Source organism: Phalangium opilio, unplaced genomic scaffold (genome assembly GCF_054372755.1).
Source record: "Phalangium opilio isolate 3A_F unplaced genomic scaffold, DU_Popi_V2 ptg000089l_1, whole genome shotgun sequence".
Classification (NCBI taxonomy): domain Eukaryota; kingdom Metazoa; phylum Arthropoda; class Arachnida; order Opiliones; family Phalangiidae; genus Phalangium; species Phalangium opilio.
Window position 1 is genome coordinate 8,056,993 of NW_028324194.1, and position 22,696 is coordinate 8,079,688.

Consider the following 22,696-nt stretch of genomic DNA (forward strand, 5'->3'; position numbering starts at 1 on the left):
TTCACCCGGAATGAGAATATTCTGTAGGATATTTTCACCCGGAATGAGAAAATTCTAAAGGGTATTTTCACCCGGAATGAGAATATTCTCAGGGTATTTCCACCCGGAATGAGAATATTCTGTAGGATATTTTCACCTGGGATGAGCCTATTCTGAAGATTACTATCATCTGGGGTTAAATCTTTTAATTATTGTCATTTAAAAACAAAACTAATTTTTCTATTCATTTTTCATATTTCTCTAATTTGGTTCTCTCCATAGTCATAATCAAAAATACGCTTGGCTGGTATCCATTTAAATTTAAATCTCTATGGAAAAATAGAGCAAACGTATGCATGGGGCCATGCTTTGTAGAGAAGGTGAAGAACTAGATAAGACAGAAGTCCTAAATTGACCCTCTGATTGGCTGGTTAATTGTACGATATTTAGGGTTATTGGTTAGAATGACAATATCTACGTCTATAAATTGAAGGAAGTCTTACTTATAGACCTTGACCTTTTCAACATAACTCTTTGGAACATTCCTGCGGATAAAATGACCACAAAATCATTTAAAATTGAACAATCTCAACACAGACTTGGCACCATAAAATCCAAAAGAAAAATGGACGAAAAAAATATGACGAAAATATAGACCAAGATACTACGACTTCTACTTACTAATTATGAGAACCACACTAACCCTAACTAATGATCATTTTAAATGAACCCGGGAAATCCTGTACTACTTTTCGAAGCACAAACTCCAGGTTGATAAGAAATGAATACTCAAGTTAAAACTTCAAAAGCACTAGATAAAATTGCCTATAGTTAATAGAGAAATTCATGTCTAACATTACATAAGTCTAAGAAAACTCCAGTGTTCGTCAACATGAAGCACCCTGAACCTTCTGAGATTTAATTATAATTAAATTTAAATATAATTTCAACTTTAATCGATAACCTCAGAGCACCACAAAACTTCGGCATCGTCCCTATCTTTTAACATTGAATGGGCATCGTCCACTGCGAATATTACCGATTACGCTGACCAGTTCGATGTGACCATTCGGTTTTGGTCGAGCTAAGTACTTTCCTTCCGTAAAATTCTTTAAGAAAAGATTTGGATATGATTATGTTTGCATTTTGCTTTTCAGTCTACCCAAAATCCAGTGTAATCCTTATCCCCTCTTTTCCCACTTCTTGGGCGAACTCCGTTGGAGATTACGCGAGGTCAATGCTACAACTCAGAGTAATTAAGGGTCAACCGCGAAAATGAGGGGCTTGACCCTTGGAATTGTATATTTATTTTGTGGTCTTAGTCTTACTAATACCAAAACAAAATGAAGAATTTAGGACGGATTGGATGAAAAATGTTCCTAAGTTATAATTTAAAAACATTTCAAAACAAACGATTGTCGCGTAAGTACGCCTAATGATTTGTGATAATGTGAGAATTTGATTTTGAGTGCAGCTGCTGTTTGAATGTAAAAAATATTCATGGTTCGTGTAAAGCAATACACCGAATGTATTTTCCACATCTTAATAAGGAGGACTTTGATCAAGTGACCAATGTAACCCTCCTTTATTTGGTGTCTTCAATTTCGTGGAAAGAAGGTACGTTACTTACGCGTGCGAGACGTTGGGTGGTAGTTGGAAATGACATCTTTGACGCAGAATTCCCGACCAGAGTTGGACGCCCACGATGCCGAAAATGAAAAAGACGAAGAAACACAAGAGGAGGACGTTCCCAAGCATTGGCAACGTGTCTAGCAACAACATAACTAATATTCGCATACCTAAAAGTACAATAAATTATTATTATCCCTACAATTGGAGTTGAATCTTAATCCATTAAAACTTTGGCCTAAAAATCCTCTTTACAAGGTTCATAAAGTGTCATCAAAAGTATATAGAGATAAAAACCCAAAAGTACACATTATTGAAACTTGCTCGAGCCGTGTAATATTGGAAGTACAGTGTCGACCTTCATGACTGTGGCACAGGGAACAAGCCCTGAATATTCTGAATATAGTAGCAGATGCTCTAGTACCAAAAATTACCGTTCGGATCGCCAGCAACCTGTACTACTTTCTATCAAACTATGACGTCAAGAACCTCTTCCACGATTGGTTAGTTCCTGTAGGCGGTTGAGCGGAGGGTAGTTTGCTTCTCAGTTTAAATATCGTCTACAGTCAAAGGCAGGAAATTGTTAATGAAGTGTACTTTTTGTTCTTTTATCCATACACTTTTGGTGTTATACTTATGTTATAAACTTATGTATTGTAAGTAGGAGCTCGAAATCATTTAGTGTAAAAGTTTTCAAGAGAACAACGTCGATTTAGAATTTACGTAAAACTCAGTTTGTAAAACGATATTTTGGGGAGTGCCCATAATTATGTAATCCGTAATCAAATTCATCTGTTACAGACGGTGATTGCCCGCCCGCCCCTCCCCCCTCTTTCAAATAGAGGGCCATTTAAGAGCAGGGGGCCACCCGCAGTGAGAATATAGCAAGAGGAGTAGAATAATTAGCGTTATATAGTAACCAGGGAGAAATGAGGTAAGATGGATAGGATATGACGATGGCCGACCTGCGGCATGCACCGTAACTCTCCCAGTGTACCTTGCGCACGTCAGGCGATTGTCAAGTGCTGCCATGTAGCGCCATTGTATTTGTATGATTACTAGCTTCTGTTTTTAAGACGGGGGATTCCGTACTGTACGACCCTACCTAAGATGCTGGGAGGACTTCGGTGCCGTTCCGTAGGTGGGGTACAGAGGCAACGTTATAGGTATGAGGGTTACCACTCCATCCCTCTCTCCTTCAAGAAATAACCTTGAGATTTAGGTTTCTAGTTCCGGTGGGTCACGTGATTCCCGTCGTCTGTTTAGTAGTCATATTAATCAGGCTTGAGAGAATATTCCTTCATATTTTCGCAAGCTTATTTTATGACAACTTGAAAGAGTATCAATAGAAAAATCAGAGAAAATAAAACTAATGTTTGTTAATGTGGCTTTACTGAATGGTAACACTAGAACCGGACACTAAAATGATTTCAGCCTTTAAGCAGGCGACTACTGGTTGGAATATGTCAATCACCTAAAACTTGGATTTAGAATTGTGCAGGAACCTATAGTAAAAGGCTGGGCAAAGGCTTAATCTTCCGCTCCTATTGCGTTATTCTCTTTGATAGTGAGGGGGTTCCGGTTCGAGTTAGACCCCCGGCGGCTGAATTAATTGTTTAAAAAGATAATGGAAAACTCGTGTTAAAATAATCAATATCATCCTTCCTCTTTTCTACAATGATGGATGACTTAGAGGAGACTATTTTCTTTACTATGAAAGATAACATTAAATATTAATCCGCCGTAGCTTATTTCGCAGTCTAATAAAAGATTGAGTCATGGTGCAAATACTTGAACGATAAATTTGGTCTCTGCTTAACCGTACCGTCATGCCATTAATTCTTATTTTACAGCTCTTAACATTTAAGAAAATGGCCCAATAGCCTTCCTTGGGTCTGTGGTGGCTACTAACATTATAACATAAGCCTATAACGCGTAAGTACAGTGTGGTTAGGGGTTCGGTTAGAGGTTTCTGTACTCACTCGGTATTCTATTGATGGCTCTGAGAGGTCTGAGTACGCGGATCGTTCTCACCGCCGTCAAATTTATACTTCCAACGTCCGATATATATTCCGCCAACCTGTAATTAACAAAACAGTTAAACAAAAGAATGAACAATGCCCTTCATTTGGGGATAAGACGGCAACCATATCGTGTTTATGCCTTAATGGTCTAAAGTTAGGTTAGAGTTTCGTGAAAGTTAGCTTAGGTTAGAGTTTCGTGAAAGTTAGCTTAGGTTAGAGTTTCGTGAAAGTTAGCTTAGGTTAGAGTTTCGTGAAAGTTAGCTTAGGTTAGAGTTTCGTGAAAGTTAGCTTAGGTTAGAGTTTCGTGAAAGTTAGCTTAGGTTAGAGTTTCGTGAAAGTTAGCTTAGGTTAGAGTTTCGTGAAAGTTAGCTTAGGTTAGAGTTTCGTGAAAGTTAGCTTAGGTTAGAGTTTCGTGAAAGTTAGCTTAGGTTAGAGTTTCGTGAAAGTTAGCTTAGGTTAGAGTTTCGTGAAAGTTAGCTTAGGTTAGAGTTTCGTGAAAGTTAGCTTAGGTTAGAGTTTCGTGAAAGTTAGCTTAGGTTAGAGTTTCGTGAAAGTTAGCTTAGGTTAGAGTTTCGTGAAAGTTAGCTTAGGTTAGAGTTTCGTGAAAGTTAGCTTAGGTTAGAGTTTCGTGAAAGTTAGCTTAGGTTAGAGTTTCGTGAAAGTTAGCTTAGGTTAGGTTTGACACGGGTTACGCATAGCTATACCCAGTGGGGTCAGGTTGCCGTGTTTTAGTCCTTCATTTTGTTAATGCAATTTTACCCGGCTAGAACGATGATGAAGTCAATGCGGTTCCATTTCTCGACGAGGTAGCCTCCTTTCCCCGTGATGCCCATGGCCACCATCTTGATCAGCATCTCCACGGCGAAAAAGGCAAAGATTAGGTCGTCGAAGACTTCCAAAGTGCGGCATCGATACGACGTGCAGACTTCATCGGCGCACGGATGGTACATTCCCAGCGTCACGCAATTCAACAAGATGGCCATCATACTGACTCTCTCAAACCACGTAATCATATCGTAATAGTTAAGGATTATAAAGAATATTTAAAACTATGCCTATTAGATTAAGGACTACGTTGTCTACTCTCTCTTTCGTCACATTACAGTAATCTGAAATTAAAGATTAAATAAAACAAGATGACCCAGTCATTTAGTTTTTACCGCCTTCTAGTGACAAGAATTAGTATTACTATATGCATTATAAGATGACCCCAGCTAATTTAGCATTTCGGGTTTTTTTTTCATTGTTTGTAAAATAGCATTCCTATTATGAATAAAATCAATCTAGTAATAAACTACAGTAACTTACTTATTAGGTTCATTTTAAACTTAACCTACAGAACTTTATCTTAATTAAATTACAGAATAATATTTTTTAAACTGGGGCCGGTACTGGTAAATGTGAACGATTCTATTTTTTCTTTAACATTTTGTAGCTAATTTTTGGGCGGCTTAAATTCCTTTTAAAAGGGCTCTATTTGTAGATTGAATATTGAGGATTACGATAAAAATGGTATGAACATTGTAGGAATACGTGGATGAAAGATACGAACCTATATACACACCAACTCGGACTAATCAACTTAAGTTGATGCCAATTTTAGGTGTTGCTTAATACAATACCATCGGGGAATAAGCTCTAGGAAGAGTTAAAATAATCCCACGATAACAAACCTTTAATCGTTAGATAGATCACGTTTTTCACTATAAAATTGATATTAATATCTGTGGTTTCGATTCGGAATTCGATTTTAGAGTTGGAAAAAACCAGGTAAAAATTCAATTGTTTCAAGGTTAATTAGAATCCTTTTTAAGCTATTTTACTAAAAAATAAAAGTAAAAGTTATAATATTAACTTTAAAATACATCATTGACCCAAAAAAGACTCAAATTTCGCGGCATTAGTAAGTTTATCAATTTAGCGGTAAGAGGGCGGTAGCTACGACTACTTATTGGGCGGGAAAGCGAGAAAACGAGACAGCTGTTATGCGAGGTATCGAAATAAATAGGACTTCTCAACAAATTATTGAACATTTTGACTCGGGTATTGATTTAACTATATTATCCTATTATCACTTATCACATCTGCGTAAACTTTAATCTAGGTGCATGGATTTAGGCCCTACGTAATGGTAGCTCCTTCAGGGTTGCCACGGAATTTTCAGAACCAAATTCCCTGACTTTTCCAGGTTTTCCCTGACCTTTTTCTCAGATTTTCCCTGATCTTTTAGGCCGAAAAAGTGAATGTTTACTGCACGTTTTAAGTGGTTATAATTAAATAAACTCTCAACATTAAATTTTCCCATGTATTTGTTGCACCAATACAAATAAGAAACATTTTAACTATAAATAACAGTCTAAAAGAGCATTTACTTTACTAAAACAATTCTAGACATTTTTAAGGATTAATCTAGAGTTTTCTTTGTTGTGAGAGCATGAGGAGAAACTTTCATTACTCTTTCAATAAAGACTTATTCCCAGAAGTTTTACCCACTAAATCAAATTCCCTGACTTTTCCCTGACCTTTTCGGCCCATTTTTAAATTCCCTGACTTTTCCAGATTTTCCAGGATTTCCAGGTACTGTGGCAACCCTGTCCTTTCCTAGGGCCTTTTTTATTCCTCCCATTTGATTATCATTGTTGTTCACATTTGGGTCCAGTGTTCAGTCACTACCTCCTTCAGTATTTAGGGTCAGGGTGTTTACATTTACCAGTGATTGTTCACAATTGGGGTCCTCCGAGGGGATTGGGAAATAGGATATTGTGCAAAATTTAAGAGAGTTAAAAAGCTGAAAACATAGCGAATTGTGTATAACGAATCATATTTCATATCCTGAAAGTTTCTGGTGTCTAACGTTAGCTCCACGGAAGTTATTCAAATATTTGCAAAAAGTGTCCATAATTAGTTACAAGTAACCCTATAGTAACTTCCTCAATCGGTTAGTTTTAAACTTAACTAAACTACATCATTATTTGTAAAGTTATCATAAACTATAGTATCATGATAATATTAATTAAATTAAAGTATAATATTAATTAAATTAAAGTATAATATTAATTAAATTAAAGTATAATATTAATTAAATTAAAGTATAATATTAATTAAATTAAAGTATAATATTAATTAAATTAAAGTATAATATTAATTAAATTAAAGTATAATATTAATTAAATTAAAGTATAATATTAATTAAATTAAAGTATAATATTAATTAAATTAAAGTATAATATTAATTAAATTAAAGTATAATATTAATTAAATTAAAGTATAATATTAATTAAATTAAAGTATAATATTAATTAAATTAAAGTATAATATTAATTAAATTAAAGTATAATATTAATTAAATTAAAGTATAATATTAATTAAATTAAAGTATAATATTAATTAAATTAAAGTATAATATTAATTAAATTAAAGTATAATATTAATTAAATTAAAGTATAATATTAATTAAATTAAAGTATAATATTAATTAAATTAAAGTAAATTCCTCAATTAACTTACTTGAAACATCATTATTTATAATTATCATTAATCTCACTCGTGAATTTATATTTATTTTAATCTTAATTAAATTACAGAATAATATATATTGAACTATTGTAACTTCCTCAATCGGTTAATTTTAAACTTAATTAAACTACATCATTATTTATAAAGTTATCATTAATCTCACTTGTAAACGTGGACTGCTCGCTTAACTAAGTAGAGTAGCAGACGAGTTTTCAAGAGACGATATCATTGGTTAACTCATGGTGAACTTTGCCTGCTAATTCGTTTCTCTCTACATTCAAGACTGATAAGGTTTTAGGAAAAGAACTCTAAGCTTCAGACGTGACTTTGAGGCCGACTTAACGTCATATTAACGTGGTAGTGGGCGATTATTTAATTTCTCTCTCTTAGCGCGAAACGCCGCAAACGCGCCTAGACTCGAGATGGATTTCTATCCCAGCTTATATCTCATGAAAGCAAAGGTTTATATAAGCATTCTGTGGCTCAGTGCTAGCGTACCGGGTTTCCGAACTGTAGCGTTAACGTTGGCACGTTCGAATCCCGTCGGGGATTTGGAAATTTGCGAAATAAAATAACATGAAGGTTAGCTATCCTAGGTCCATCTGTTAGCGTTTTAGAGCATTATTTATGAATTATGAATAAATTTGAATAAATTAACGCGAAAAGGCGGGGTTAAGACGCCCAACCAGCCGTAACATAGGATATAATGGGGGGAAAAAGGGGGTAATATAGGGGGAAAGGCACTAAAAAAAGGGGGAAATGGGGGGAAAAGAGGGGGGAAAGGGGGAAAAAGTGGGGGTGAAAGGGGTAAAAGTGGGGGTAGTAAATCTTCGGTATAAATGCATTAGTTTTTAGCCCATCAATAGATGGCGCTAAAAACTAAAAAGTAGATTTACCAAACTGGTCAGTGAAGTCAACGTAAGAATACTTCAATCAACATTTTTTACACTGGCTGTTGAATAATACAGGCACTTTTTTGCGAGAGTTGTTTAAATAATCCGGTCATTTTTCTTGAGGCATTGAATTATTTGAAAGGCGTTAAGAGAAAAATGCGGCGTGTGCCCAACTGCCTTCTAATACCGAGGGGGCGGGCGGGGGATGACCGAGAGATGGGGCTTTACTCTTGCGTATAATTAAAAGGGATGGTGCATGGAGAGAGAGCTAAAATCTCGGACAGCGAATCTCCCTCTGGCTAAACACTTTTTGACGCCCGTCTCACTCAAACCCTTGGACATTAGGAAAAGCTAACTAAAACCTTCAGATAGCGCTGCCTCAAAGACTTTACCATCATTCCTTGAGAAAATGGTAAGAGCAGTGTTTCCAAAAGTTTAACCAGTTGCAAACTTGCGATACATTATCAGAGGCGTCTTAACAGTATTACGTGTCCCGAATATATCGTGAAACGTTTTCAAATCTCGCGCTGTTGAACTCTGTTGCTACACAACGTTTTGAAAACATTGTTTTACCCATTACTTTGAAGAGCGCTGACAGTACAGTAGCTGGTAAAAGTTATATAGAATAGTTCAACTTTAGAACCAATAGATTTTAAGGGGGGAAAAGTAAGGAATCTGCGAGGGAAGACGTCTTTTCTAAGGGTACACTAATGCAACACTGCAGGCCAATGTCCCTTAGCAAAATACATATTTTGAATCAGAAGGCATTAACTCCATTTTGTGTCGAAAATTTAATAAGCCGTAAGCAAATGAGGAATAAGCGGGATTAAGACGGGTCTGTCAAACCCCGTTTTGTAAAGCAGTTTTTCCTAAATATTTCGGAGATGCGAGTACAAATCTTTTTCCTTCAAATCTCACGACAGTGCAGGCAGGTCTGCAGCATTTGCGAAACGCTTCAGGTGCTACCCTAAGAGGCCTGTCTCACCGATAGAGTCTAAAGCCAGGTCTACTTGTGTAAATTGTATGAGTCCCCATAGTCTGTAAACTATGGGTACATTCAATTTAAAACAACGAACTGGTGAAGTTACGATGTTCTTGTTTGCGAGCTATAGAAAGAGATTTCGTCCATCGGAGTTTTGGGGCGTGTTGAACGTTAATTAGACGGTAGGATGAGTACGGGAGCTTAAGCGGGGCTTAGGGGTAGCGTGCCGAGGCGAATTGAGGATCTTGGTCACGAAAGCCCCGAATCTGGTTATGTAAAATAGCCTATTTATAAAATGTCTTTCTACGCTTTCTAAGACGCAGCCCCCTTAATTACTTTTTTGTTGTTTTTCCGGTCCACTATGCGTCCGAAACGAGCTTGTTTACTTCAGTACGTACAACGTACTATACCCCGACCCGAATTATAATTAAACAGAGCCGCCACCTTATTTTCCGAAAACTATGTCGCACCACATTACTCAGTCCTCAAAATTGAAAGCTTTGATTTGAATTTTTCAAATCAACTTTTGATTGTAGTCCCCAAAACAAGGAAGAAAACATAAATGCGGAATACTTATTGTGCCACTCAGCAAATTGTTTCCGATTTCATGATCGTATGCATAAGTCACCAATCGAACGATATAAGCTAAGGAAATTGTTATCGGTTCTGAATTCGTACGTGCTCAATACCAGAGGAACCGTTAAAAGTTTTAAGAAACCGCACGGCTCTTTAATTAAATGGGCGGACACTGCCTTCTCTTGTTTAGCAGCTGAAGGCTTTTCTCAACCTCAAGGATCACACTGAAAAAAAATTTCTTTTTCCAAAATACTGTATAATAATTTTACTCTCATAATTCGTACAACAATATGTTCTGTAAGTTTGTCACTTGTTGCCGAGAGCTTGTGATGAAGTTTCGTAGGTCATAGATACTCTTATGGCGACGCCTGGTGTTCCGCTGTCAAAGGCTTAGTAATAGAAAGATGAAAATCCTGCATAATTAACCGAGTGTAGTCAATTCTAGCTTCCGTCGTTCTCGAACTAGCTCTAATTAAGTCTTAAGCACTACGAAGTATAGGTAGTGTCATACTTATGGAACATATCATATAAACGAATGATATGGTGACTCTTGGGACTTGGTGGAAGAATCGGAGAGTTCCTTAGAAAAAAAGTTCGGACAAAGGTTCGGAGACCTTTTTAACCAGACGTCTGCATTCCGACTAAAATCTTTCCAGTTCGAGGCTCGCTGTTGTTCGACGGCCTGTTGGACAATTCATTATACTGTCTAGTCCCCGTACTAGAGTAGGCAGTAATTTAAATCAATATTCCAAGTGACGCATTCTTTGGAACTTTTGAATCCATTCTCTTAATGTAAAGAGACGCAAGAATTGTTCGAGAGTTTAGTGTTGTACGGCTCATTTGCCAGCTAAGAGTGTAAGACGATATTTGGACGGAAGAATGAATTAAACGATCCAGACTAGACAAGCTTTGTCCAAGCACGACTCCTTTAAAAAGACGCCATTAATTCTAAGCCTCTTTAATTAAGAAAGTAATCTTAACTCTTTCCTTTATTTATTAAATTGAAACACACACTTAAACCTAGCTCAATGCAAAAGCATTTAAAGTGTTAGTGACATAATTTTCGTCATCCACAAACTTAAAATGGGAAAAAAATCCTTGAAAAATCTAGTTTATTATGATATGTTTACTTTTTTATTTGGGTTCGTAGCAATTTATAAAATTGCAATCAAAGTATTGTGTTTGGAAAAGGCCTAGTTAAAATTTTGTTTCGTTTGATGACGTAGTAAGGAGAAATTTCCTCTCTAGATGTCGCCTTAAGCCTATTTAATTCAGATTCACGCGGCATTAGTAGACTCGGGTGCTCGCGCTTGGCTTTTCCGCGAGCTGCCGTGAGTGACGTATCAAGGAGAAAAACCCGCCAAAAATCTTCTCGGCAAATTTGCTTCTGTCCCCCAAATTTCAAGTTTTCGAAGTGTTTCTCTGTGTTTTCCCTCATATTTAAATATTAATTAAGCATATTTTTGGGATCAGAAGAGTTTAAACTCTCAAAAAAGTAAGGTTTTCTTTAGATTTGAGATAATTTTTAAATCACGTCGCTATTCCTTTAAGTAAAGGCCCCTTAACCCTTTTAATAGAGTATGTAATTCTAAAAGTCTGTCTTTCTGTAGGCACATCTACAGGCGTTCAAGTGCTTTGAAAAATTATTTACTATTGGAAACCTGGAAAAGTTTCCTGTCCATGTTGACACTAAACCCTAAATAGTCTTATGATATATATGCAAGATACTGTACGACACTACATTAGGCTTCGTCCCAAACTAGAGAAGAGCTCAACAATCCACCGATTGTACACTTTACCCCTGATGTTACTGACATCAACCACACAGTTTGGTTAAATTGTGACCGTGCAAAGGACAAATGTTCCATAAGTTTGTCACTGGTTAATGAGAGCTTGTCATGAAGTGACGTAGGTCATAGATTCTGGTAAGGCGATGCCTAGTGAGGCGCTGTCAAAGGGGGCTTAGTAATGCAGACTAAATAGGATTAGATGGAAGTCCTGCAAAATTAACCACCGAGTGTAGGACTTCAATTCTCGCTTCCGTCGTTCTCAAACCAGCTTGAGCTTCAGGTCTCTAGCATTACGAAATATAGGTTGAGTCATACTTTTGGAACATATCACTTATAAACTTATGATAATATCTATAAAATGCCAAACCAGAGCTGAGCATTTGTAACGGGTATGACGATCTTGTTTTGCTGTATATTCTTTTTAAAAAATGTTTGTTATTATGGACCATTGCCAGAGGTGTGGCAATAGCCTTCAGAAAGAGACCTTCCTCCTAAACCGGTGGCCGCGTACACTTTTCCTTAAAGAGTTTATGAAAATTAGTCCTTTATTTATTGTTCCGTAAGTTTGAGCTCGAGGTGAGGTCGAAGAAAACCCCGTCATTCTCGGAATCAAGCAAGTGTTTTTTCGAAGAAGGTGAGGTGAGCGTCTCGGGTCGAGCACCCATGCGCTAAATCGACAACATTTTTACTGGTTCTTTTTCTGGAGTGCTTTCGTTTTTTATAAGAACTTGTTGAAGACGACCATTTAAAAAAAAAGGTCAAAAATCGTGGCCCTCCGCTCTCATCTAGAAGCCGGGGTCATCGAAGAAATGGTATGAGAGCTAAGCTTTAAAACAAAAGATTTTTTTTGTTGAAAAGTAATATTTGAAGAAACGTATTGTATTAAAAACATTTGTCAGAGTTAATCGCTAATTAGTCTTCGAAATGGAACCATGTCAGCTATAGGATGAAAAGCATTGGAGTAGTTGCGTTCAGTTCTCGTTAAATTACTTAAGGCTACTTTCGGACGCATTCGGTTTCCTGGGAGACCCGTGATTCCAAATGTTTAAATCACTTTGCTACTTCAGTAAAGAAGACAATAAGGATTCTTTATTGGCGAGATATACCGTTATTCATTCTTAAAGACTAAAGTGTCTTGAGGGAGGAGCTAGATAAATTTTGCCTTACGAATAATGTATCTCGCTGCACGTGAGCATTGCGCCTGCTCCTGACATCTCTTTGCTACGTCACAATCATATTTAGTGCCCATGCGCTAGGAATAAGCAACCAGTGAAATCACAGTTAGAAAGACGTCAGAATTATGACACGTGACGAAGAGCACTCAAGCCCCGCCCACAAAGCCCGCGTAGATGTTAACATGGAGGATAAATGGGCACAATGATTCATATTAGCTTATGGATTTAATCTTGATTCGAAACTCTCCGCGACACAGCGTTTTTGGAAAACGGTGGAAAAGTGGTTTCTTAACCATTTCGCTGGCAATGGATGGCCGGAGCAGCCGGGGCGCGTTCCGGGCGGGCCAGATCGATAAAATGATTCCGTGCCGGATAAATATACACCGGTGTAGCCCTTGGAAGCGGCGCACCAGGCAGGCACTCCAAGAAGAATAAAAAGAGCAGTAGCTAGGTAGCGGCCGAAAGAGCCATTTACGTAACCCCAGGCTTTGTTTTTTACGACCATTTTCGCTACATAATCGCTTTTGCCAAAAATAAAAACCCCCTCAGACCCCGGGTTCAACAAGAAGTAGATTACTCCAAGAATTCTTATCTATCACTAGCCAAACTCTCTGGCGTTTTAAGGGATTGGGAATTGAGGAGAGCTTCTGGACTATGTGCAGAAAAAAGAGTCCACACGCATTAAACATCTGTATAATTTTATTTTTAGATGCAATTCTTTTTATTTAACAAAATTGTCACTGATCAGAACGTTCTTAATAGGTTTAGTTAATGGCAAGGGATTCGCCTCCGGCTCCCATCCTTGAGGAACTCTACCTCTAAAACCTTACCATAATGTTACTGATTTCAATCTTGGAGATAACAAAAACGGATTTATGGGATAAGAACGTCGGAGTTAGCGAATTCACTCCCCATCCTCGCATACTTTATTGAGAAACTTCGTCTGCTTATATTTTGACTCCACCCACAAATTCTGTATATAGCTACTTCTAGAGATCGAATTTGTGGGTGGAGTCAAAATATAAGCAGACGAAGTTTCTCAATAAAGTATGCGAGGATGGTACTAGAGGCTAAAGCTATGATCCAACGTTCTTATCCCATAAATCCGTTTTTGGAGATAATCAAATTCGCAACAAAAAAGGCACAACTGTTTCCAAAACACTCGTGAAAACTGTGTCGCTCTCTACACAACCTTTGAGAAATATAGTCTATGCCTGCATTTAATTTTGATAAAATATAATTTTGAATTGGAATTATCCATATTTTAAATCATGCTGCCCAAATGGCAATTAGATACAATAAGAACTTCTAATTCCCTAAAATCACCTTTCGACCAAACAGTTTAAGCTCGACATCCAATTTCGCCAACCGCCATAATCTCGACAACTAATTTCGCCAACTGCCATAATCTCGACAACTAATTTCGCCAACTGCCATAATCTTGACAACTAATATCGCCAACTGTCATAATCTTGACAACTAATATCGCCAACTGTCATAATCTCGACAACTAATATCGCCAACTGTCATAATCTCGACAACTGTCATAATCTCGACAACTAATTTCACCAACTGCCATAATCTCGACAAGTAATTGCACCAACTGCCATAATCTCGACAACTAATTTCACCAACTGCCTGGCATATAGTCTGTGTGACTTGGTCCTGATATATCCCTAGTTTAGACGCCACTACCCCTTTAACTATCACTTTAAAGAAGAAATCGATTTTTGATTAAAAATACTGAAAATATTAAGCATCTAATTGCTTTGTTTATTCGAAATTTTAGATCTTTGTTATTTTCGACTGTATTCGCGTGAGATAAGAAATTTGGATTTCCTCCACTTTTCTTTTTTCTCTTTGTCTCTCTAGAGAGCGCGGGGGGGCGTAAAAGGGGGCGGGCAGGCGCGAATCAAGAATCTCGTCTCATTGCTTATTTAATTTTTCATTTGCCCGGATCCGTTGCCTTGGTTACCACACGCCATTTAATTGCAAAGCCCATCCCCCTACTTCCTAGCCCTCCAACTTTACATTTGTTTCCAGATTGTATAAATAGATTTTAGCGCTGAACATGTATTTTCATTAATGCTGTCTTCCCAAGGCCCCTTCAGACTAAACTAAAATCTTACGTTAACGTCGCTGAAGTCGCTGAATTATATTTTACTTCTGTGTTTAGTATCCACTTACACACGAAATCATTTCATGTTGCGAACGTGAAAATGCATCGTAACACCTGGATAGCTTCCGGAAAGTTAGCTAGTTTCAATTTCCTAATCCCTTTTTGGCAATTGTCATACTTATATTTATAACGTTTCTTATGGCTACATGCGCATACAGTATAGGCCTAGATAAGATATAAATAAAACCATTAGTTTATAAGTGATATGTTCCATAAGTATGACAGTACCTATAATTCGTAATGCTAGAGACTTACAGCTCGAGCTAGTTCGAGAACGACGGAAGCAAGAATTGAAATCCTACACTCGGTGGTTAACTTTCCAGGACTTCCATCTTCATATTTAGTCTGACTGGGCCTCACCAGGCGTGGCTTCACCCTGAATCTATGGCCTACCTAGGTCATTTCATGAGCAAGCTCCAGTTTGTAACCAGAGATTAACAATCTTATTTAACTTATCCTATGAACTTATGATAAAACGTCACGGCATACACCAAAAATAAATAGGGGAAAGTGTCGGACTGCCATATTTTCCTGCCATTGCCTTAGCTTGACATGCATTTCGAGACGCTCAAGCGCGCGAGAGGTGTTTAAAATGGTATCAGCCAATCAGATTTGTAGTTGATGATGTCATTCATCCCGAGAATAACGCTGGTTCGCCACCAAACGGGAGAATTTGGCATAGGCGCATCTTAAGGAAGAGACCTCCGCGCTCCGTTCTATTTTGTTGTTTAGTGTTATTTTCGCGTTTGAACGAGGTTAAAGTTTGTTTAAAACGTTAGCACGCCGAAATTAAATTAAAATTGCCGCGGATGTTCTTGAAATCATCATTTAATTATAAAAAACACATCGTTAAAATCCTTTAGAATTTCGTTTGAGCTTAGGTCCTGGGTTGTCATTATAAGCTAAAACGTTTTAATATTAGTAAATAACATCAATATTAGCAAACTAAATTAATACAATCATGTACATCATCAAATTAAATTGTGGCGATAAACCGCAGTGGCCACGGTTAGCCTCGGTCAAAAGAGGCTAATGTAAAATAAAACCGCGCTATTTCTTCACGCGCAATATCACAAATTATCTTAGGTACGTGGTGAATAGGCGAGGGGGATGAAACAGATTTCGCGAGTATGCATTCACCCCTCCAAATGCATGTCACAGACGAAGGAGAGAGTCCGACACTTTCCCCTATTTATTTTTGCATACACTGGTGTATTTTTAAATCTTCGGATAAAAGACGCTGAGATTTACTTTATTATTATCTGTGTATACTATAAGCCGGTAAAATTGGCGGAGACACGCGGGCTGAGCCTAAAAGCGCGTAGTTGCCCTAATTGGAGGAGGTACCTTGATTGTAAGTTGAAGGAGATTTTGCCAAAGAGGAAGCGGCTAGCCAAGTCATTAATATTCAAGAGAACGCTGTCGCTACGTACAAAGTTCTTGCTCGTTTTACACGCGGTTCTCTTCGCGAATAATAATCAGGCGCGCTCAAATTAAGAGACTCGTAAGCATTATTATTCCCATTTTAATGGAAATATTCTGATTTTTGTACGCTCTTAAAAAGCGCAAATTGGAATTGGGTCGCAGTTTCCAGGATCATGTATTTTTAACGCAAATTGCATTTTAAAATATTTTAATTCTACGATGCCCAAAATTTAAAAATTGTTTTGACGATGGCAATGTTTTACAAAGTTAAGGAACGCTCCAAGGATTCGCTAAACGAATTTCACCAGTCCGATCATAAGTTTATAAGATATGTTCTATAAGTTTGTCACTGGTTACAATCTGGAGCTTGTTATGAAGTGACGTATGAAACGTGATAGATTCGAGGTAAAGCGACATACGCCTGGTGATTGGGGCGCTGTCAAAGGCTTAGTAATGCAGACTAAATTGGAAGATCTAAGTCCTGCAAAATTAACCACCGAGTGTAGGACTTCAATTCTCGCTTCCGTCGTTCTCGAACTAGCTCGAGCTGTAAGTCTCTCAGTAAGCATTACGAAGTATGGGTAGTGACGTCATACTTATGGTTTTATTTATGTCTTATCTACACTGTGGGTATAGATTGAGGACCCAACTTACAACTGCATGCATGTGAATGAGGATCACTGACTTTTCGGTTGGTTTTGAAAATAAATATTGGCGAATTACTCGAACCACATTCATTCTGTGTATACGACTAGCTGCGTAGTGTGGAATAAAATTCTTCGACGTTGGCAAATCTCTTTCCTTTGTTTACGGAAGTCATTTCTTTCAACGAGCTAACTTGGATTCTTCCTCAATTTTTTTTTTTTAACTTTACTTTTGAATCATCACGGTAACAAGCTCGAAATTAGCTGACAAGATTTTACCCTAACTCGTTAACAAGGGAAGTTAAATGGTCGTAGCAAGAAGTGATATCTAGTTTATTAGGGAGAAGGTATAAGATGCCTAAGAATTAGTGCGCCATAGTCCCATTCCCCTTTCAAAATAAAAGGAGAACGGACTATTTCGCCTCTCCTCAGTCGGAAAATATGACTGTAATTTTCGTTATCATTCGCGTCGCGCTGACGTGAGTTTTCGAGAACCAATGAGATGCTAGTAGTAATTTAGAGGCAGCGGGGATAAACTCCGGACTGGAGATAAAGCTGGAAATTTGGCTAATTTATACCTTCTCTCTAATAAGCTAGATATCACTTCTTGGTCACAGTCATTAAAATTTTGTATACTAGCCAAGGTACCCGGTGTTTGTTAACGGGGGTTTTTCAACGGAGTCGAATCCGCGAAGAGTTTCTCTTATGCATGTACTAAAATGTCTTCGAGTCCATGCATATTAAATATAAGTTTGATCAAAAGTTTATAAGATACGTTTCATAAGGATGACACTTCCTGTACTTTCTAATGCTTGAGACTTACAGCTCGAGCTAGTTCGAGGGAGAACGACGGAAGCGAGAATTGGAGTTCTACACTCGGTGGTTAGTTTTGCATAACTTCCTTCTTCGTATTTAGTCTGCATTACTAAGCCTTTGACTTGGCCTCACCAGGCGTGGCTTAACCCTGAATCTATGGCAAGCTCCAGTTTGTAACAAGACAAACTTATGGATGAACATATCTTACGAACTTATGTCTATAGGGTTTAAAATATCCGGGCTTCTATTAAGCAGATGTTTAAAGTTTACAGTTTTAGTAACGAGAAAGAAGATTCTAGAAATTTGGGGTGTTTCGTCAAAAGGAACTTAGATTCGAAGCGTCTTCTTGTCTTTGGACGGATATTCGTTGAAAGTAAATATTTAGAAGAATCGCGGCAAATCGCTGAAGCGAAAACAAAAGCCTCAGAGATTTCTCATATTTTTTGGCTTTTTCTTTGGAATCTAACGTGGCGGAAATGGATGCATTTTTCCTCGACAAGGGGATTCAAAATTAAATTTTGACGTCAGATACGCGGCTCATTCGTCTTCAACAAAAACATTATAACCAGGAATATATATAGGAATGGACAACGTCCCTCAAATGTTAAATATGATGAAACAAGTGTCAAATCACTTTGTATTTGTTATTAAATTTCTCTTTACATTTTCAGCCAATTCATATGTTAGCGTTTTAACCCATAATGAGTTTTATAATTAGGAGTTTGTATCAATGGCAAGATGGCATTTCTAAATCTGTCCTGGTATATTGCGTCAACGAGAGGAGACTCCAATTGCGCGATTTATCAAAAAGGGCAGTCGATTTGTGTGCCTTTAAAGAGCTGAAATGCAAATAAATTCCCGTAACAATTACTTAAAAGTCTCCAAAATACAATAATGACTATTGTGGTTAGGCCTTAGTCTACCAGCAATAGACCATTTCGATGTAACTAAGTGGGAGTAAAACTTTGCCTTCCACCTTGCATTTGATGTCTGCGATGTAATATGCATGTATCATGAGTGTGTGCAAGCCTACCCCTTTTTTACATCGAAAAGTCTATTTAAGTATACTATAAACCAATTGAGTTGAGAGATTGATACACCTGTGTTGCTGAACCCAGTCTGACATTAAGAATACCTATTTTGCCGAGTTTGTAATACTTCAAATGGTAAATCTACTAAACTGGTAAGTAGTTGAAAACTGTCTCACGTTTTTCAACGAAGTTCAACGCTTGATAAGTTGTTGAGCTTATTACGGTTTAAGACTTTAGCCTAATGAAATGGTAAATAGTTGAAATCCACGCCACGTTGCTCAATGGAGTTAAAGTTTAGAAAACTGTTTAGCCTCTGTTACTGAACGTAACATGTCATGTTTCATTTTGAACACTTATTTTACCGAGTTTGTATGAAGTTAAGACTAAGGCCTACTAAATTTGTAAATTGTTTAAATCCACAGGACGGTGCTCAACAGTACTAATATTGAACTTTAAACGTAATGGTTTTATTTGAACCACAATTCCATTTTGTTCCACTATCTTTTACTTTTTCAAGTCTTTGTCCACAAAGATAGTTTTTATTCTAAGTTTATTACTAAAGCTAACTAGGCTACGCATTAGCATGTTTTGAAGCGTTACTCAGGGTATGCTTTTCCCGCGTGGAAACTGTTGCACACAAGCCTTGGCGCGAGTTTTCAAACAAGTACGCTACGCAACACTTTCAAAAATCGCCAATTATACGTGTAGTAAGCTTTTGGCCTACTAAATTGGTAAGTAGTTGAAAGCTCTCTGAGAGCTGGCACGAAGTGAGTTGGCTCATTTCGATGGCAGATCGATATTTGTTGGAGCAGCTGCGAGCGTCTAAAAGGAACCTTGGTCTGCGGATCTGGATGGCAAGCTGTAGCTTCGTGCGTGTGCTAGAAGTTTTCCCGGAGCCTGCCTGTTGCGCTTAACAGCCGACAACCTCTATATGGACGGGGAACGAGAGAATGGTATGAAGCTCCCACGAATAAATTGCAAGACAGTAGGTATAAGGAATTGTTTCAACCAGTAATCACGCTCAATTCTAATAAAGTGTTTCGCAATGTTTCATTTCATTGTTGCGAGTACACATCTTTTGCAAGATTATAAATACATGACACATCTGAACTTACGCGCGAATTTATATTCTTGGATTTCAGAGAATTGTTTCTGAACAGTTTCTATATTTGACCTTTGCCCGGCCTACATGACCAAAATGTTTGGAGTAAACATCACTGCGTAAGTTCATAAGATGTGTTCTATTAGTTTGTCAATGGTTACAAACTGAAGCTTGTCATGAAGTGACGTGGGTTGTAGATTCTCGTAAAGCGATGCCGGGTGAGGCGCTGTCAAAGGCTTAGTAATTCAGACTAAACAGGAGAAGATGGACTGCAAAAATAATAGAGTAGTCAACTCTCGCTCTTCATTCTCGAACTAGCTCAAGCTGTAAGTCTCTAGCATTACGATGCATCATTCTTATGGAACATATAGACGTATTCACGTAGTTAATTACTGTTTAGTATCGGCGTAAAAATTAAGGCGAAAACCAAGAATGCCTCTGGCAATAAACATGTTAAATTCCATAAGCGATTAAGTTATTGAAAGACGCGAAGCTGCAATGCACTACGTGAAAACCTTCGAATAACTTGATCATTATCACTCTTTCAATTCGGCAATACTTTGCCGCGAGGGAAAGAGTAAAGTAGATATATAGTACATATAGGTGGGTGTTTGGAATTGCGGTACATTTTGGTTTACATTCGGCGAAAGAGGTGGAGGGGAGGGGTACCTAGCTCGATTGCATGAAGGAAAAATGTGGTCTTTGTTTTATTCAAAAGAAGGAACTGCATTCGAAAAACACTATACATTCGGTGTGACAAGCGGAGAATACATCGAAGTAGCGTAATCCCATCGAAGCGGATGAACCCTTTCGAAGAGTGTCTACCGAAAGGTATATTAAACTTCAAGACGAATCGTTTTTGTGGGTTTAAGAGTGCATTATGGAGAGAATCTTATTTCTTTTTTCCCGTCGCTAGACAACGCAATTTATTCGATACAATCTACAAGTTGCGGCGCGGCAGTTCAGTTCATGTAATATTCATGGAGTTTTAAATTCCTCAAAAGATGATTCGTTTTGCTTCGCAATTTAGAGATTATGCCAGCCTCTTTTCTACAAGTTCATAAGATATGTTCCATAAGTTTATCACTGGATACTGAGAGCTTGTCATGAATCTATGACGTAGGTCATTGATTGAGGGTAAAGCGACGCTTGGTGAAGCACTGTCAAAGGCTTAGTACAGAATAAATAGGAAGATGGAAGTCCTGCAAAATTAACCACCGAGTGTAGGACTTCAATTCTCGCTTTTCGTTCTCGAACTGGCTCGAGCTGTAAGTCTCTAGCATTTCGAAGTATATATAGTGTCATACTTATAAAACATATCTCATAAACTTATGCTACAAGTAATATCAAATGTAGTAATATTTTCTGTATAGAATCGCTTTTTGTCAAACTATTCAAAGTTTTTTTTATACAATTTTTAGCCATAAATGCGATTGCTCAAGGATTTAGACTTTTGTTTTCCAAATACATTGTCTTGACATTTGAAAGGATTATCTGATTAACTTTTAATGCCCGTTCAGACTAGACTACGTTTTAGCAGAGTTGCAGACTTGTTATGAAACGTCGGCGGTATTTATTATTTCGGACTTGGCTGTTTTAGTATTGGAAAGTCTTGGCTCTCGTTTTAAGTCGTCTGCTCTTACATGTGAACAGGGAAATGAACGTAACGACGTGATCATAACAAAATTGACCAAGCGACAGTCTGAACGGGTCTTTAGGGTCCGAAAGAGAAATACTAAATACGTTCGTGGACCAAATTGATTAAAGAAAATCCAAACTACAGTCAACTAAAACGATTGGCGGATAAATACACAATGTTAAACCTTCCTGAAAATAAAATAGTGTTTATCAATTTTGGATGAAGAGGAGTTTTGATATATAGTTTCTAGTTTTGGACTTTTATGCTACAAGCAAAGTGCACCAGTGTGACGTTTAAATGGTGTGTTTTCACGAGACGTCGCCTCCCATTTCGATCTACGTCATGACCATCCGTTAGATTCAACGCTTGGAAGGATACTGGGATCTTTAAATTCTGTTTAGTCCAACAATCTTCGCGGCGTTCCTTTCAATGCATGTCTCGAACATGTACGGGATTTTTTCGTCGCCACGCATTTAGTTGGGAAAACACTCTTCGGGCTTCTTTCTGCCGTGACAGTCCTATTAGTCGGGACCCTTAAGCTTTTAACGGCTGAGATGAGACAAGAACAACCGCTTCGATAAGATTTCCTTCGCCCAACCAGATATAAACGCAGCGTTCTTTGAAATAATGGTTGAGAAACAGTTGGCGCTGAGCTAATTGCGAAACGAACACAACGGAAATATGATAAACGAATTAAGAATATCTGGACTTTCACGCTTTACTTTGAGGTTAGATGGCGGTAGCAAACATTACAGAGAAAAAATAGCTGGTCTCGTAAAACGCGAATAAAGACTGATCAACCTTGAAGGAGAGAGGAATGGAGTGGAAACCCCCATACGTACAGCGTGCCTCTGTACCCCCACCTACGGCACCGTAGTCCTCCCAGAATCCTCAGCGGTTAGGTAGGGTCGTACCGGACGAAATTGTAAAGGACGTTCCCTCTATCTTAAAAATAGAAGCTAGTTCTCGTAAATAGTAAATATAAAATGGCGCTACGCGGCAGCACTTGGCAATCACCTACGGAAGGGGTAGGGGCGTGCGCGAGGTACACTGGGAGAGATACGGTGCCGCAGGTCGCCCATCATCATTTCCAATCCATCTCACCTCCCTTATCCCTGCTTTTACCATTGATAAATGAGGTGAGATGGATTGGAAATGCACCGTAACTCTCCCAGTGTACCTCGCGCACTCCCCTACCCTTCGGTAGGAGATTGTTATGTGCTGCCGCGTAGCGCCATTGTACTTCTATGAGAGCTAGGTTTTATTTTTAAGACAGAGGGGGTGCCATTCGTGATT

General features: G+C 37.9%; 1 protein-coding gene across 4 annotated transcripts in view; it reads right to left on the minus strand.

The window, feature by feature from the left end:
- The window catches only part of LOC149647356 (voltage-dependent T-type calcium channel subunit alpha-1G-like), a 180,435-nt gene that overhangs the window by 46,560 nt on the left and 111,179 nt on the right, over positions 1-22,696 (minus strand). For all 4 annotated transcript variants that reach the window (XM_089850214.1, XM_089850213.1, XM_089850211.1 and 1 more), the window contains exons 2-4: positions 4,392-4,637; positions 3,591-3,688; positions 1,610-1,778 (exon numbers count right to left, since the gene is read on the minus strand). In XM_089850214.1, coding sequence (XP_089706340.1) covers positions 1,610-1,778; positions 3,591-3,688; positions 4,392-4,637 — 513 coding nt within the window. The remainder of the gene's footprint in view (positions 1-1,609; positions 1,779-3,590; positions 3,689-4,391; positions 4,638-22,696) is intronic.